Source organism: Geotrypetes seraphini, chromosome 11, assembly GCF_902459505.1.
Source record: "Geotrypetes seraphini chromosome 11, aGeoSer1.1, whole genome shotgun sequence".
Lineage (NCBI taxonomy): Eukaryota > Metazoa > Chordata > Amphibia > Gymnophiona > Dermophiidae > Geotrypetes > Geotrypetes seraphini.
The window spans coordinates 136,493,982-136,512,539 of NC_047094.1; the positions used below are offsets into that span (position 1 = coordinate 136,493,982).

The window sequence follows — 18,558 nt, forward strand, 5'->3', positions numbered from 1 at the left end:
TAATGCACAGAAAATCAATTTTATGTGTTAATCTAAGATTTAAAGTGTGCTTATTTAATAAAACATTTTTGAATGAAATGAAGCAAAAAAAAATCCCCAAACTGAGAAAACGAACGGAATGTTTCATGTGTGCTCATCCCTAGATCCTGCCTTAATATGTGAAAAGTCTTTGCGACGGTGAATGCTATTTTCCTGAATACCTGATAACTGACTGAGAGAGAGTCCTCGGCAGCCCCCCCTCTCACCCAACTGCTGCTTATTTTATTTCCAGGCGCAATGGGAAGGTCCAGCATTGCCGCATCCACTCCCGGCAGGAGGCGGGAAGCCCCAAGTTCTTCCTCACGGACAACCTTGTGTTTGAAAGTCTCTACGCTCTGATCACTCACTACCAGCAAGTGCCTCTGAGATGCAACGAGTTTGAGATGAGGCTTACGGAACCTGTACCTCAAACCAATGCACACGAGAGCAAGGAGTGAGTGAGCCCAGGAAAGGGGGAGTGAAACGATGGGATGTGAAGTCAAGCGTTGGGGGGGGGGGGTGGTCTCAGGATGCTGAGTTGCAGATTGACTGGTTGTAAAATTTGAGATTCTGTTAAAATAAGCATAAATGGGATAGAAACATGGCGGCAGGTAAAGGCCAAATGGCCCATCCAGAGCATCCACTATCTCCTCCTCTCCCTATTGGCTAAGGCTCTCAACATTTGCATCTCCTCTTCCTATAGGCTAAGGCTCTTTACACCTGCATTGTGAGGTCATAAAGCTTTATGATTATAGAAACATGATGGCAGATAAAGGCCAAATGGCCCATCCGCAGCATCCACTATCTCCTCCTCTCCCTATTGGCTAAGGCTCTCAACATTTGCATCTCCTCTTCCTATAGGCTAAGGCTCTTTACACCTGCATTGGTCATAAAGCTTTATGATTATAGAAACATGATGGCAGATAAAGGCCAAATGGCCCATCCGCAGCATCCACTATCTCCTCCTCTCCCTATTGGCTAAGGTTCTTAACATTTGCATCTCCTCTTCCTGTAGGCTAAGGCTCTTTACACCTGCATTGTGAGGTCATAGAGCTGCCCATCCGCAGTAACCATTATCTCTTCCTCTCTCTGAGAGATCCCACAAGCCTATCCCAGGCCCTCATGAATTCAGACAGTCTCTGCTTCCACCACCTCTTCCGGGAGACTGTTCCACACATCTACCACCCTTTCCATAAAAAAGGGATGATCTTATAAAGCTTTTTCCAAACATAAGAAATGTGCCTGCTTTTACGAGATTTGTGGATGGGCATTCCTGGGGTGAAGTGTGGGCAACAGCAGAGGTGACATTATAATGTACTTACAAGGGTAATTCTCACAAGGGCCCCTAAAGTTAACGTCCACTCAGTACCCGATGTAAATATTCACGCTGAGGGTAGTTGGGGGCATAAGCGCTAACATTCTGGAACCCGCCCCTGACCCATTCACGCCCCTCCCTGCAGTTGTGTGCTGTGGATTTTGCACACCCTGTTTGTAGAATTCTAACTAAGGACAGTTAAGCACCTGACTGTGACTTCATGCAAATTAGCACCAATTAAAGCCAATTACCTGTGTAATTGACACTGCTCTATAACTTGCACGCTTCTAGAATTAGGGGATCAATATATAGTTACTCACACTTCAGAGCAGGTGTGGATTTCTGTGTGGGCATTTCGGCACTGCTGGGACTGGTCCTGGGGGGGGTCTGTTTTATAAAGACCCGTAGACATCTGTGCTATCTTGAAAAGAGGCACCATTTTTGTATCTTCAATTTAGGTTGTTTGTCATAACATGAAACCCAAAGTGCTGTCTGAAACAGGAAGTGTGTATAATCACAGTGAGATTTGTTTCCGATTGCCTTGAGTACCTGATTGTTAAAACCGCTTAGATAACCTTGATAGGCGGTATATAAAATCCTAATAAACTTGAAACTTGAACTTGAAACTTTTACAGATGGTACCATGCCAACCTGACACGGGCACAGGCAGAGCACATGCTAATGAGAGTGCCACGTGATGGGGCCTTCCTGGTACGCAAGAGAAGTGAACCCAATTCTTACGCCATCTCCTTCCGGTGAGCTTGGGGTGCCGGAGGGGGGGAGGGATGTGCTTGAGGACAGACCTAGGTGTTGTGTAACGGCTCACAGCTAATACAGAGCAAAACCTATTCAGAGCAGAAGCAGATTCCATTAATCTCCGTCTTCTCCCTGTGATGTTCAGCTTCCATATGTAAGAAAACCTTTTCCCTCTCCTCACCCTGTTATTTCTCTTTGTCTCTACTCTCTCACCTTGCAGCGTCCTTTCTTTGATTTGCTCTTTTCCTTCTCTCTTTTCCTTTTCCTTCTCCTTCTCTCTTTTCCTTCTCCTTTTCCTTCTCTCTTTACCTTCACCTTTTCCTTCTCCTTCTCCTTCTCTTTTCCTCTCCTTCTCTCTTTCTCTTCTCCTTCTTTCTGTCTTTTCCTTTTCCTTCTCTCTTTTCCTTCACCTTCTCCTTCTCTTTTCCTCTCCTTCTTTCTCTCCCTTCTCCTTCTCTCTTTTCCTTCTCCTCCTCTCTTTTCTTTCTCCTTTTCCTCTCCTTCTCTGTTTTCCTTTTCCTTCTCCTTCTCTCTTTTCCTTCTTTCTCTCTTTTCCTTCTCCTCTCTTTTCCTTCTCCTCCTCTCTTTCTCTCTTCTCCATGCTCTTCCTTTCTCTTCTCTCTCCTCTCCGTTTCCTCCCAGGAAAATTGTAGCAGAACTGTGATAACAACACAAGGATGAGTCTGTTTTGTGTGTGTTTTCTTTGCACACAGCCCATCTTTTTGTGTTGCTTTATGCTTGTATTCTAAAACTAGTGCTCAGAGCACATGTCCCCAGCCTAGAAACAGGGGAATGTTTGTACTCCTTTTCCTTCTGCCTCATTCGTGGTGTAACGTTGGGTGAGGCGCTTAATCTCCCTGTGCATTAGGACACGGAAGTGCAGCAAAACATGCTTTCTGGCGCTGACGTAGCTTTACTGTCCCCTTCCAGGGCGGAGGGGAAGATTAAGCACTGCCGGGTTCTGCAGGAAGGACAGACTGTTTTCTTGGGGAGCTCAGAGTTCGACAGCCTGGTAGACCTGATCAGTTACTATGAGAAGCATCCGCTCTACCGCAAGATGAAGCTGCGGTACCCCATCAATGAAGAAACGCTAGAGAAAATTGGCACGGCGGTGAGTAGGGGACATATTTGAAACTAGGGCTGGCGCAGCTCAGGGATGGCAGTACTTGGCGATACACTCCTCCCTCCGTATTCGTGGAGGTTGGGGGCAGAGCCGGCCCGGGAATATGGAAAATTTGTGACTAACTTTTGGGCCGACTCTGACCCACCCCCGCCTCCCTGCTGTGTCTCTGGCCATGCCATGGACCATACCTGATCTTCCTACCCTGCTGCCACGTGCAGAGCCATCATTGAAAATGGCTGCCGTGAGTTCCCGTTGTAGTCTCGTGAGACCACGGGAACTCACAGCAGCCATTTTTGATGACGGCTCTGCACGGGGCAGGAGGGTAGGAAGATCGCTCCTGCCCAGCGTCACCGCTAGACCACCAGGTAAGGTCCGTGCACGGCCAGGCGGTCGGCGTGCAGCACGAAGTTGCCACCAGAGCTGTGTCCACGGCTGAGGGCTGTGCTCCTGGGTCAGCTCCTCACCTCCGATTGCCAACTCCTCCTCCTCCTTGCCCCGATCCAAGTCCTGGGGCCAGTTCTGGTTGATACGGGCTGCCTCCGAGCGATTCACTAAGGGGAGGGGGCCCGGGCCAAAAAACCGCGAATATTCGAAACCGCAAATACGGAGGGAGAAGTGTAGTAGGTTAATGGAACAAATTAAAACCAGCAGTACAGATGGAGGTTGGCCGCAAGTGGTTAGAGAAGACGATATTGTAGGATGACACATAATTGAAGAAGCAGTATTTATTTGGTTAAGACCTGACGTGGCCCATGTTTCGGGGGATGACCTGCTTCAGGTAAGCAGATGTATTAAAATGACAAAAAAAAATCTCAACAAATGTGATCATAAAAACATATACAGTCAAACCTCACCCCCCCTCCCAACGGCCCAAAGCCTTACCTTGAGCGGACAGGACACCGGCACGCAGTACCAACCCACAGGATGTGCCAGTGCCGAGAGAGCCTGCCGCTGATCTCTGCTGGGCTGCTGCGGGGCCTTGAGAATCTGTGCATGCCCAAGGCCTTCTGGCTCCCACTCAAGGCCCAGCAAAGATGCACGGCAGGCTCTTTTGGCACTGGCATGTCCTGTGGGCATGTCCTGTGCCGGTGTCCTGTCTGCTCAAAGTAAGGGTTTGGGCCGCAGCGGGGGTGGGGGGGGCGCGAAGCCAGTTACCAGGGGTGGGGTGGGGTGGAAATGCGCCAGTAGCCTAGGGGGGTCTTTTTGGGATGGAAACGCATGCCGATGGCATCGGGGAGGAGGAGATCTTTTTGGGATGGGGTGGGGTAGAAGTGTGCCAGTGGCATCGGAGGGGGGGGTCTTTTTTCAGATGTGGAACAAATCATCCAAGTTTCCCTTACTTTGTATAGGGAAACTCGCTTTGATATACGAATTTGCTCACAAACCAAGGTTCTACTGTATATATAAGCAGACAATAAAGCAAATAGTTTATATTCAAATTAAAAAATAAGCATTAAAATTTAAAAAGTACGAGCTTTTAAGCAAACTGTGTAATGAAACATAAAAACACAAGTGCACTATCTTATTTCATATACAGTACTTGTGTTTTTGTGCTACGCTGTGTAGAGTTTGCATCTTATAATTTTTAGATTAAACTTTGCTTTTTGTCTATGTGCACATATGTGTTTTTATGATTACTTTTGTTGAGACGTTTTTGTCATCTTGGTAACTTATGGTCAGCGTCACTTGCTTTTGTTTAGCTGGTAAAGACTCATTTCTGAGGGATGGGCCACACGCTTGCCCCTCGGTCATTCAGTGAGCTCTGAGGTATTGCAGCCAATAGACTGTAAATTTCTCATCCTGTTCTTTACAGGAACCAGACTACGGAGCTCTCTATGAAGGGCGAAACCCAGGCTTCTATGTGGAGGCCAACCCCATGCCAACATTTAAGGTAAAAGAGTGTCCTCTGTTGTTTGACAGGTCTCCTATATGGAAAACTGGAGACCTGAGACCAGACAGAGGGAGGGAACTAGACACGGCAGAAAGATGGTGTAGATTTCAGAACAAACAGGAGAATGTCTTGCGCAGAGCCTGGTCCGTTTCCTCCTTCAGACCCTGATCCTGAATGTTCTGGGCATTGGCCTTATGACAAGTGAACTTAAGACTAGCCAATGGTCAATCTAGCCCAGTGTCCTGTTTCACATGTACCTGGCAGAAACCCAAAGAGTAGCAACATTTCAGAATCTGAAAGAATAAGTAAGATTGTGGAATCCCCAAAGAGTAGCTAGATTCCATACTGCGATCCCAAAGCAAGCAGTGGCTTCCCCTATGTCTGTCTCAATAGACTATAGACTTTTCCTCCATGAACTTGTCCAAACCTTTTTTTAAACCCGTCTACGTTAGCCACTGATACCACATCCTCTGGCAACGCATTCCAGAGCTTAATTATTCTCTGAGTGATAAAAATATTTCCTCCTATGTTTTAAAAGTATTTCCCTGTAACTTCATTGAGTGTCCCCCTAGTCTTTGTAAATCTTGATGCAGTAAAAAATCGATCCACTTGTACCCGTTCTACTCCACTCAGGATTTTGTAGACTTCAATCCTATCTCCCCTCAGCCGTCTCTTTTCCAAGCTGAAGAGCCCTAACTGTTTTAGTCTTTCCTCATACAAGAGGAGTTCCATCCCTTTATCATCTCGGTTGCTCTTCTTTGAACCTTTTCTAATTCTGCTATATCTTTTTTTTTTGAGATATGGTGACCACAATTGAATGCAATACTCAAGGTGAGGTTGCACCATGGAGTGATACAGAAGCATTATAATATTAGATTTATTTACCATACTTTTTAGTTAGCAAATATACATTTACATAGGTAAATAGCTTTCAAAAGTTGTTCCCCTCCCGTCATTTCATGTCCTGTATCTGACACATGTCCTGTTATCCTGCAGTGTGCTGTCAAAGCCCTGTTTGACTATAAGGCCCAGAGAGAGGATGAGCTGACTTTCACAAAAAATGCTATCATCCAGAATGTGGAAAAGCAGGAAGGAGGCTGGTAAGTCAGGAAGCGCAGTGTCCAAAAGTTGGCAAATCAAATTAAATAAAATAAATTCCTAGTTTGGAAGTGTTTTTCTGTTTTCAGAAGTCAAAATTGCTTGGATTTTGAAGAATTAAGATTTTCTCGTAAGTGGATAGAACACCTCTTCTCAGAGCTTTAGTGATGCTCCAGATCCTGGATGTCATCAACTTTGGCTTTAAAACTGAGTTGGCTAAACCACAAGTCAATGTAAACCCGAGTTGGGTGTTATGGAGAGGTACTAAGGATCTCAAGTGCTCACAGCTATAAGCCTCATATGTTTTTCAAGCTAATAACTACAAAGTGAACTATCATCGGTCCCATATATTTTCCTTATTGATTGATTGATTTCAATTTTTTCTCTCAATTTTTATCAAAAAAATTTTAATCTTTTAAATATTTTCAATGTTTTAAATACTTTACAGGTCTTATTTTGTATTTGTATAATGATCTTCATCTGTTAAGCTATATTCTCCCACTATAGAATATAATTATGAAGTATGATGGCGATCGACACGGTAGTCACTTTGTGTTTTTGAAATCTGTAGTCTCCTCACTATTTTGTTGAAATTTGACTGTATAGTGCCGATGGTATAAACAGTGCTATTGCTGGTGCTTTCCCTGATGAAGCTCTTCTAAATGTAATATGAGCGAAATGGAGATCTTCCGTCGTGAAGCTAAGTACGTCATAATTATATTCTATAGTGGGAGAGTATGGCTTAACAAATGAAGATCAATATACAAATACAAAATAAGACCTGTAAAGTATTTAAAGCATTGAAAAGATTTAAAAGATTAAAAATTTTTTGATAAAAATTGAGAGAAAAAATTGAAATCAATCAATCAATAAGGAGAATATATGGGACCGATGATAGCTCACTTTGTAGTTATTAGCTTGAAAAACATATCAGGCTTATAGCTGTGAGCGCTTGAGATCCCTAGTACCTCTCCAAAACACCCAACTCGGGCTTACATTGACTTGTGGTTTAGCCAAGTCTCAAAGATTTTAGTGTGTTTCACAAGAGTTTAAAGGATTACTGGTGTTTAAAACTGAGTTGCCAAGATATACGGTTTCAGGAGGGAGTCTCTTTGATCATCCTTGATTTTGAATGTATGTTTCAAAGTAGTATGGGATTTGTAGTCCCTGATTCTACCTATTGAAATCAGTACTGCAGGTCCCATAATGCATCAGGGTAGGGTTGTCAGAAATCCAGGAAGGGGCTGAAATCTCCATGATGATCGCAATAGGCAAGAGATAAAAGTACTCTGAAGGGAATAATTATGGAGCTTTTTATCACCTATAGATATCCCCACTGGGTCAACATTTTTTTTTTTGTTTTCTTCTTACCCAAGGTGGAGAGGAGACTACGGTGGAAAGAAGCAGATGTGGTTTCCGTCCAATTATGTGGAGGAGATAGCTAGTCCTACCGAGCTCGATCCTGGCAGGCAGGTATGCTGTGACATGACAGAACCGAGACTGTTTAAAGTTTTCAAGTTCCAAGTTTTATTTAAAATTCAATAAAATGCTTATATAAAATTTTCAAAGCGATGTATATCAATAAAAATACACAAATAGGAACATAGAATCGACAGACTTTAAACATGACAAAGCTGGACGGTAAGGTATAAGGGAAGACGTACAATTTTTATAAGAAAAGAATGAGTAGTAGGAAAAACATTAGGGATGGGGGTCGCTGGTAACCAAAGGTTTTAGTCTTAGTGTTAGTTAACAATGTAATGTTGGAAAAAGGATGTAAAAATCTAAGGTTTAAATTAATTTCCAAAGGTGTCATTTGGATGATCTTTGGGCCAATTGGCTGACCTTCAATTTTGCCAGTTTGCAGCTTTTTGGGTCGTGTGTATCAAGATGTCAATATTTACCTACGGACAAGTAGACTAAGTTAAAAGCCAATGAACTTTGCAGATTGAACGGGCTATTCCCACTTGGCCAACCACCTGTTGTGAAAAATAGATTAGCCCACATGCCCTGCTGTCTGCCAAAGACCCATTGAAACTCCAAAACCGCAGTAGCTCACAAACTGGTTTACTCCTATGAATGACACGGTGACAAAATTCATCACCGTTCCCGTCCCCCGCGGATAACCGCGGGAAACCATCTTCATGTCATTCTTTAAGGAAAGAGGGAAGAATCAGAGTATAATTGGGCACAAACACTGACCCGCAAGCTTTGCTTTGAAGAATGCTGGTGTAGAAGGACCGAGGTTGAAACAGACACTACAGAATGACAGTCTCTGGTATCCAGAGCAGATATTGTGATGTCATAATGCCTCATTCTACCAGTGCCTAAGAACCAATCACATCAGTGATGTCACAATGGCTTCATTATCCTTGGCTCCCATAAGAATCAGAGTATGAATGGCCACAACCACTGACCCGCAAGCTTTGCTTTGAAGAATGCTGGTGTAGAAGGACCGAGGTTGAAACAGACACTACAGAATGACAGTCTCTGGTATCCAGAGCAGATATTGTGATGTCATAATGCCTCATTCCACCAGTGCCTAAGAGCCAATCGCATCAGTGATGTCACAATGGCTTCATTATTCAGAGTATGAATGGCCACAACCACTGACCCGCAAGCTTTGCTTTGAAGAATGCTGGTGTAGAAGGACCGAGGTTGAAATAGACACTAGAAAATGACATGGGATTATTTCCCGCGGTTATCCGCGGGGACGGGAACGGTGATGAATTTTGTCACCGTGTCAGTCTCTAATGTGATATTAAAATTCCTCAGATGTTTGATGCTGGCTTTTCTTTTAAGGTAACTGCCATTGCTAAGTATTGATATAAGTGTTGCGGTCTTCATTGTAAAATGACGCCGACTGCCGAGTTTAAATATTGTGAGGCAAAAAGGACAGTGAATTCAAATCATGACTTGAAACCCTGCCCTTTATCATCCCCCCCTCCCCCCCACACACACCCATAACCCTGACTTTTCTGACTCACTTTGATGGGATCTCACTGAACATTACCTGATGGTAGATGGGAGCGATTTTGGACCGGTTTCTGTTTGTAGTGAGCTTCCATTTGTGTCCCAAATTCAGCTTATTAATTATGCTTGGAGCAGACTCTTCGCCAATGAAAGACATTGTTTAAAAATATAGGCTTGCACAATAAAAAGCAACTTGAAACCTTTGGTTATCGAAACAAGGTGGGAGGGAGTGATGCATCCCAACAGCTCTTGTGAATCCTGCGATTTTCCCTCTTGTATTGCTTTAGATCAGGGGTGTCCAACCTTTTGGCTTCCCTGGGCCGCATTGGCCCCCCAAAAATTTTCTGGGGCCACACAAACGCTGCAGCAAGACAGAGGAGGGAGCCGACAAGATGGTAAACACCCGGGGGCAGCAGAGGAAAACACTGCATCGCCCTCGACCGGGGCCGCACAAAATACTTCACGGGGCCACAGGTTGGACACCCCTGCTTTAGATGTTGATCTTGTCCCCCTTTCTCCAGATTAAGTTGACCCACCTCTGTTTCCTTTTACAGCAACTGGATGAGAACAGTCCACTTGGCGATCTGCTGGGGGGTGTCCTAGATGTGCCATTGTGCCAGATTGGTAAGTTATCACCTATTGGGTAAGGTGGACAGAAGCCTTTGGAAATCTGCTGGGGCCCTGATTTTGTGTGCAGAGTATCCGACATGTTATCTACCTGCTTAGTCGCTTTGATACTGGTCTTTCCACGTATGCATTATGCTTTCTGACCCTTTCATGGCAAAATCCCAGATTATAGGATGAATTTAATAGAATTACCAAACGACAAGAATTTTAACCTGATCAGCAACCATCTGAGATTGAGCGTCCCAAATCCTGGAAGTATTAAATACAAAACAATACACACTAGAACTTTTCCGTATGAGGCAGCAAAATGGTGGAACTCTCTACCAATGCAATTACAGATCCATTACTTTCTCTCCCGCCCTCCCTTCCTTTAAATGTCCCCAATAATGATCCACCCTATCATAAGCTTAATTGGCATGTCACCACTTTACAGCGTTAGTCAAACCTTTATTTTGACTTCCTATATCATAGAATTCACAGCAGCTTACAACACACACTAAAATTCCAGAATGAATGCTTGCCACGCACCCAAAAAGTAAAAAAAAACCCAGTATATATCTCCTACATTACCCATCTCCCGATGAAATACCACCCTTCCCTCCTCCCGTTCACTAGTGCACAATAACACACTGGTGCTCAAACTAGCTTTTTATCCCTTTACCTCGCTGATAGCAGTGGTGGACAAAGCCAGAAGACGATTATAGGCTAGTGTTTACCAAAATTTTATGGTTCAAGGTACCCTTAGTGTGTCAGTAATTTTTCACACCGCTCCAAGTTAAAATAAATACCTAATCATTCCCTGTACACCCCCCCCCCCCCACACACACACACACACAACAATCTGGTATCCCTCTCCTCTCCTTCCCTTGCCTGCAGTCTGCCATATTTCTCTTCTCCCTTCCCTTCCTTTTTCTTTTCTACCCTTCCCTGGTCAGGCATCTGTGTATTTCTTTCTAGAATGAGCAGCCAGAAGGGATCTCTCCCCCTAGGGTCTGCCGGTACTCCCAAGTGTCCCAAAAGGGCTACTGTCAGAGACAAACCATTGGTCTGACCCAGTATGACACATTTTATGCTGTCAAATTCTACATGCTGTAAATGACAAGATATTCAGATTAACTGCCTGACTCAGAAAACCAGTAAGAGAACATTAATCTTTTCGCTGCTTTATCAAATCTTGGTCCAGGAGAGCAGCAAATGCAGTAAGTTTTATTAAACTTTTCCGTGATAAAGATGATGATTGACTCTGTCCTCTCGTTCGTTTCAGCTGTTCGCCCTGAGGGGAAGAATAATCGGCCCTTTGTCTTCTCCATCAGTATCACATCTGCACAGCGCTGCAACCTGGACGTAGCTGCCGATTCCCTGGACGATCTCAATGACTGGGTGAAAAAGATCCGAGAGGCGGCGCAGACAGCGGACGCCAGGGTACGTGTTCCCTGTGGCTAGCACTGACAGATGAGGGCTGAAGGGAATCAGTGCCTACAGGGCAATTGTCAGTGAAAGAGAGCTGTCTCTTGATATTGCTACAGCTGTTTTGTAATGATACCAGGCAATTTCCAAATGTGTTCACTTTTACCCGTGTTGAGCAGAGGTGGTGGGTGAGGGATGGGGATAGAGCAGAGATTGAGTTTCAAAGTGATTTAAATGTACAGGTTAAATGACTTGTTCAGGACTAATCAGGTATATTCAGGCAGTGGCGTAGCAAGGATAAGAGGCACCGTCCTCTGTGCCCCCATCCCCCACCGCCACATTTGCGCCCTCCCTTACCCCCTCCCCCATACCTCTTTAAATCTTTGCCAGCGTGATTAGCTTCTCTGGCCTACTGCTCGTGTCGGCATTGGCTTTCCTTCTGACCTCACTTCCTGGCCCCGCAACCAGGAAGTGATTTCAGAGGGGAGCCAGGCTAGCACAGAGGCCAGAGAAGTTGCTCAAGCTGGTGGAAGGGAAGGAGCAACTGTGGCATGGGGGGGGGGGACAGAGAGGTGCTGATGCCCCCATCAAGACAGCGCCCGGGGTGGTATGCCCCCTGGGGATACTGCTGCTAGCAGCCCAAAAAATGCTGACCGCTGCTGGCTGAATATTGACCCCTGTATTTCCAAAACCACATGTGCCATTTTATCTGGGCAAAGGACCCACAGAGAAAGTAAATACAGGTGTGTATGGCTGCTTTTTCCTTAGGCAAATTTTCATATGTAAATAGGATTCAAGATCTGTTGTGTGAAAATTGCCACTCTTGGTCTAGATGCCTCCTACCAGGGTAAATGTTCAAAGCAGTATGCAGGGCGTACTTTTTCACTTGGCGGATTCTGCTTGGACTCTTTGGTCCTGGTGCCACAGCTTTTCAGTGGAACTCACCTTCAACCTTATGTCCCCCCCCCCTCAGTTTCCAGGTCCCTTGTTCTTGGGTTTCTCCTCCAAGACATCGATAATCAAACTTTAAAATCATGAACATCCTACAACAATTTTACAAAATGCAGAAATGGACACTGTGCCTTTATTTATTAAACTCTGCGTTGCAGTTTAAAGTAGAAGCTATCTTTGACTGCAGCTGCTTCTGCCCTAGGCGACTGCATAGTCTTGCCTAATGACTGGGCCAGCCCTGGCTGGGGCTTTGCTTTTAACATGCTCTGTGCTGTGTGCTTGCTGGCATGTATGGACTGACTGTGACGTGTGCTCTCGTCTCTCTCCCGCCAGCTCACAGAGGGAAAGATGATGGAGAGGAGGAAGAAGATCGCGCTGGAGCTGTCTGAACTGGTCATCTACTGCCGTCCTGTTCCCTTTGATGAAGACAGTAAGGATAGCTCCCTTACTGAGGGGGATTTTATCACTTCCTGCATCAGACACTTTTTACTGTGAAAATAATCTTATGAAGCGTTTTTACATGTAGGGGGGTATACAAGGTGCCTACATTTAGGTGGCCAGTGCACAGAATGTCTATTCTGTAATGGCAGCTAGGCCTTCCGACTCCATTGTAGAATACCAGCGTATGCCCGAGCCTGGTGCTCCTGAATTTTTGCAGGTGCTGATGGGCCTGTCTTAGTGCACCATGCTGAAGCACTTAACACCCTGTCCTTTAGAATAGAGTAAAGGGTATATATTACATTACATTTACATTACAACCATTGCTTATACAGGCAGTCCCCGAGTTACAGACGCTCGACTTAAGTACGATTCGTACTTAAGAACGTGGTTGCAGCTTCATTTGATTTCACTGAGCAGTCTTCCCGGTGGCCTAGACTCCTCCGCTTCTGCTGCAGATTCAGGAATGACGCACGGCCACATGAAGAACAGTGTGTGGTTGTGCATTCTGTACCTTAGAGGGAACACTGGTGGGGACAGTTGTCAGCTGGGAGCAGAGGGAAGCAGCAAGAATCTTAAAATCTACAAGTTTTGAGTTACATACAAATCCGACTTAAGAACAGCTTTAAAAACATTACTCGTTCTTAACCTGGGGACTGCCTGTATGCCGCAAATACCTATACAAACTCACAGCGGTTTACAATCAGCAACAGTGGAGATGATATCCAGAATAACAATTATAACATTTAAAAAAACCTAAAATGCATACATCATTTTGCTTTTAACACAAATTTGCTAAAAGATGTTTTTAAAAATTTTCTAAAACTCTTATAATTAGTCTGAGAAGTAACTGAACCAGTAAGTTCAGTCCAAGATTTAGCAGCTTGATAGGCAATGGCTGACCTAAACATTCTGACATATTTTTTTCCTCTCACCTCTGGAAATCTAAACGGGGATATCTTTATTTTTGACAAACAAATTAACAAATTCAAATAACTCGGTGCCTCTCCATAAAAAAATCTGAATAAAAAACCAAAATAACTTAAACTATATCCTAGCTTCTACAGGAAGCTTTTTTTCAACTTTGGCAGATACAGTGAGATTGTATCACCCTTTCTCAATCCAAAACTCAATGGAATTGCCGTATTTTGTTAAGTTTGCAATCTATGTTGTAAAGATTTTGAGCAATTCAGTTTGATAATCAATCATTGACAAAAAAAAAAACGATGAAACCAACAGTCTGATGAAATGGTGTTCTCCAAACAACTTTCTTATATTCCTTAGTCCAAAGGACTTTTTTTACTATTTTATTTAATTTTTAAAAAATTTTTAATACCAAATAACACCTATGTGGTTTACATAAAAACACACAAAAAGGAGATCACGTGATGCTGTGAGCTGGTCGGCTGTGAGTTCGATCGGCTCCGGATCCCTGCCCCTCATCCGGCATAAAAACCGCACCTCGCATTAGCGATTCTGCTCCCCCTTTTGCCAGCAACGGGTCAGTACTGCATGGACAAGTTTTTAAGCTCTCCGGGGGCACGGATGGCGGCGAAATCGGGGAAAAAAGAGCGCGAAAAGACGCGGCCCGGGGAGGATAAAATGGCGGCCGCGCCTCGTGCTGAGGCGGCGGCGGCGACAGCGGCGACAGTGGCATTTACCCCGGAGATGCTCACAGAGCTCCACAATGTGGTTCTACAGGCGCTGGGGCCGAGGATGGAGCTTATTTCCAGCCAATTAACCAAACTGGAGTCTCTGCTGGAGGATAACTCGACGAGGGTGACTGAACTGGAGACGAGGGTCTCGGCGGTGGAAGATGGGGCCACGGCAATGGAATCCACAGTGGCCTCCCTCACCAAGCAGCTACACTCTTGTCAAGACAAGCTTGAGGACTTAGAGAACCGTTCTCGCCGTGGGAACCTGCGCTTTATCGGACTCCCAGAAACCATCTCTGAAACAGCGTTATTATCTGTGGTGGAGTCGTGGCTGGCTAGTGAGCTCCCCATGCCATCCTCACTGGGCCCAGCCCGCTTTGAGAGGGTACATAGAGTGGGTCCTAAGGGGGGTTCAGACCAGAGACCCAGAGTTATCATTGGAAAATTACACAATTATCGTCATAAAGTGGAACTGCTGAGAGCCTACCGTGCCCGACGAGAACCTCTGACTTATGAAACTTTACCGGTGCGCATTGGTCAAGATTACTCTGCTGCGCTGACTGACCGGCGCAAAGTCTTTCACCCCCTATGCGCTAAGCTGGTGGAACAAAAGAGGCGTTTTATGTTTCTTTATCCTGCAGTGCTGAAAATACACCAAAATGGGAAATGGCACGTGTTTGACTCTGCAGACTTAGCAGGGGAGTTCATTAATCGTGCAGAGTCCACGGCAGGAACTACATGAGCATAACATTCTGTCTTTATTGCAATGCTGGTATTGGGGGGTTTCACAAATTACTGCTGGTTGTTTAAATGTTGTAGGTGCAGTGTATTTCACTTTCTGAGGAGGATGGTGGGGATCGGATAGCCTCACACACGTGATTTGCTATCTTAAGCCCGGGAGGGTTTGAGGGTAGCCTTATCTTGGAGTAAGTGGGGGGATGGTAGGGATAGATTGGAAGGGGGGGTTAGGGGGTGGGTTGGGTTTGGGTAGGGGTAGGTGGGAGAGGAGATTGAGTTTTGTGCATTTGATCATAACACTCTTGTTTGCATTGTCCATTCTGATACAGTTTCTGATAATCCCAAATACTGTGCTTTTCTTGGTGACACCAACGGACAGACTTGTTTTCTATTCTCCCTGGTTTGGCTGGGAGCCGGGGAGACTCTGTAAGTGGAACTGGGCGCGTGTCTGTACCTTTCCTATTCCATGACTTCCCAAACTATTCGACTATTATCCTGGAATGTATGCGGTATAACCTCTCCTGTTAAGAGAAGTAAGATTCTTCAGCGTCTGCAGCATCATAAGGCAGATTTGGCTTGTTTGCAGGAGACAAGACTTTCTGATGCTGAACACGCTAAACTTCTTAGAGGATGGGTGGGGCAGATTTTTTGCTCTTCTTCCTCTAATAAGAAGGCAGGGGTGGTGCTCTTGGTGCGCAGGGGATTTCCGGGCAGGGTGGAACAACTTTACCGGGATACTTTGGGAAGGATTTTAATGTGTAAGGTTATTATGTCAGGGAAGGTTATCAATCTGTTAATGCTGTATGCCCCCAATCAATATGAGCACTCCTTTTTCACTTCTATCACGGGATTGGGAGTCCGAGATCCTACTAATCCTTTGATAGTGTTGGGAGATTTTAACCAAGTCCTGGACCCTAGTATGGACAGAACGGGACCGGGCTCCTCACAAAATCATGGCCCCACGAAAGGTATTCCATACTTATGCGACACTTTAGATCTTATAGACCCGTGGCGTGTACTTCATACCACGGAACGGGATTACACCCATCAGTCCCGAGCGCATCATACATTCTCCCGTATAGACTACATACTGACGTCCACTGCTTATTTGCCTATGATAGGAGCATCCGAAGTGGGTCCTATTTCTGTGTCTGATCATTGTCCTATCTGGATCGACATCTTAAGTGGTACGGATAATATGCCTGGGGGGGCATGGAAATTTCCTTCCTACCTATTTAAAAATTTGAATTTTCAAAAATATCTTACACAGAAATGGAATGACTATGAGGTTTTCAATGCACAGCATAGGAATACGCCCGTGCTCTTTTGGGAGGCTGCCAAATCTGTACTGCGGGGGGATATCATTTCCTATGTCAGTGCCCATAGAGCCCGCCTTTCCAGGGGCCTTCTTCATTTAGAGAGTGAATGTAAACGTCTGAAGCGAGCTCACCTTTCGCATCCTTCCCCTCAATCTCAGGAGGCCATGGTAGCGGCGCAGAACGCATTGAACACATTATTACATGAACGCACACAACATTACTTTCATTATTGGAAGTTTAAATTCTATAGGTTTGGGAATAGAGCGGGACGGCTTTTGGCTAACTTGACTAAACCTCACCGTCCTAATCGCCATATTTCCCGTATTTTGCTGCGATCGGGGGAGGAGCTCACAACCACTCCTGCAATATCCGCTGGCTTTCTCAAACATTATACGGAGTTTTATGCCTCCAGGGAAGGGCAGGGGGGACCGAATGCGGAGGATTATTTAATGGATGCGGGGGTACCCCGCTTGACCTCACTGGATCGTAACTACTTAAATCGTCCTATACAGGGTAAAGAACTTCAGGGGGCGGTTAAGCAGCTTAAGGGAGGTACGTCACCAGGCCCCGATGGATTTACTCCTGAGTTCTATAAACTTCTTTTTCCTTCCCTCTGTGGTCCATTGGAGGCATATTTTACGGCAGCGCTTGAGGGAGGGTCATTCCCGCGGGGGGCTAACCAGGCAATCATCACCCTAATACCTAAACCGGGCAAACTTGATACGGACATTGAATCTTATAGACCTATATCACTAATTAATGTGGACATCAAAATATTGGACAAAATATTGGCTAATAGATTGGCCACCTTATTGCCCACTTTGATAGTACAGGAACAGGTGGGTTTTGTTCAACATCGCCACTCGGTGCTAAATGTTCGTAGACTACTCACTGCTCTACAGCGCTCAAGGGATTCTGATCTTCCAGGCATACTGGTGGGGCTAGATGCAGCAAAGGCTTTTGATCAGGTCAATTGGGGATATTTATTCCAAGTGCTCACATACATGGGTTTTGAGGGGTGGTTCCTGGACATGATACACTTGCTTTACACTGATCCTACGGCCTGCATTTCGGTCAATGGTACTTACACACCTGTTTTTTCGATAGCGCGTGGGACGCGGCAGGGTAGCCCTCTTTCACCTCTCCTTTTCTTACTCTACTTGGACCCTCTCCTGCGCACTATAATGCGAGATGACATTATCCAGGGTCTACCAGAGGGTAACTCCCAACTGAGGGTTTTAGCTTATGCTGATGATCTCTTGTTAACTTTGGGATCTCCCGAACTTTCTCTTACTAGAGCTTTAGAGTTGCTGGATGAGTTTAGTATGTACTCGGGTTTGGTACTAAACAAATCAAAGTCTTCAGTTTTGCCCTTGACCCCGGAAGTGCAGACACAGTGGAGGGGACCTTTTCTTTTATCATGGGCACCGGGTCATCTTACTTATTTGGGTGTGGTTGTCTCCCCTGATCCTTCCCAACTTTATGCTCTCAATGTGGACCCTCTAGTTCTTTCCACAACTCAAAAATTGGAGAATTGGAGGAGTTACCCGCTTTCTTTAATGGGTAGAATAGCGTTGTATAATATGATAATTGTGCCCCAGTGGCTCTATGTGTTTCAAATGATACCTGTATTATTCTCCGCACGTCATGATAACATTTTGGGGAAATGTTTGCAAAAGTTCCTATGGGGTGGGAGGAGGGCTCGTATGTCTTTGGCTCATCTGGCGCGCCCTAGGGATCGCGGAGGATTTGGTCTTCGGAGTCTTCGTTTATTGTCCTGGGCGTGCCAGATGAGACATTTGAACGATTGGTACCGGGGGACTACACATTTTTCGGCTTCCACACAGGAATTGTTGCTCTGTGCTCCATATCATTTCAGTTACCTGCTACACACTTCTCACTTGCCAAGGAAGACCTCCTCAGCACGAGACTTATTTCTACTGCCTTTGCGGCGTCTTTGGAAAGTGCTTTGTAATCAGCTCAAGCTTACCTCTCAGGTTACTCCTTACTTACCATTGCGGGGTAATGGTGACTTTACAGCGGGTATGGACCCAGTTTCTTCTCAAGTGTGGACATTGCCTACTAATCAATATATTTTTCAATTGGTGCACTCCACTGGCGCCTTGAAATCATTTGAAGAACTTCAGCGAGACCATGGCTGGAGGCCTACTGATTGGTTCTCTTACCTTCAACTTTCCTCTTACATTGCCTCCTTGCCACGGGACTCTATAGCGGACCGTTGTATGGAA

At 45.2% G+C, this 18,558-nt stretch overlaps 1 protein-coding gene across 3 annotated transcripts in view; it reads left to right on the top strand.

Moving 5' to 3' along the window:
* Positions 1-18,558, top strand: part of PLCG1 (phospholipase C gamma 1) — a 139,493-nt gene that overhangs the window by 96,487 nt on the left and 24,448 nt on the right. For all 3 annotated transcript variants that reach the window (XM_033963637.1, XM_033963639.1, XM_033963638.1), the window contains exons 17-25: positions 272-472; positions 1,969-2,088; positions 3,020-3,200; positions 5,026-5,103; positions 6,100-6,203; positions 7,578-7,674; positions 9,729-9,798; positions 11,066-11,223; positions 12,493-12,589. In XM_033963637.1, coding sequence (XP_033819528.1) covers positions 272-472; positions 1,969-2,088; positions 3,020-3,200; positions 5,026-5,103; positions 6,100-6,203; positions 7,578-7,674; positions 9,729-9,798; positions 11,066-11,223; positions 12,493-12,589 — 1,106 coding nt within the window. The remainder of the gene's footprint in view (positions 1-271; positions 473-1,968; positions 2,089-3,019; positions 3,201-5,025; positions 5,104-6,099; positions 6,204-7,577; positions 7,675-9,728; positions 9,799-11,065; positions 11,224-12,492; positions 12,590-18,558) is intronic.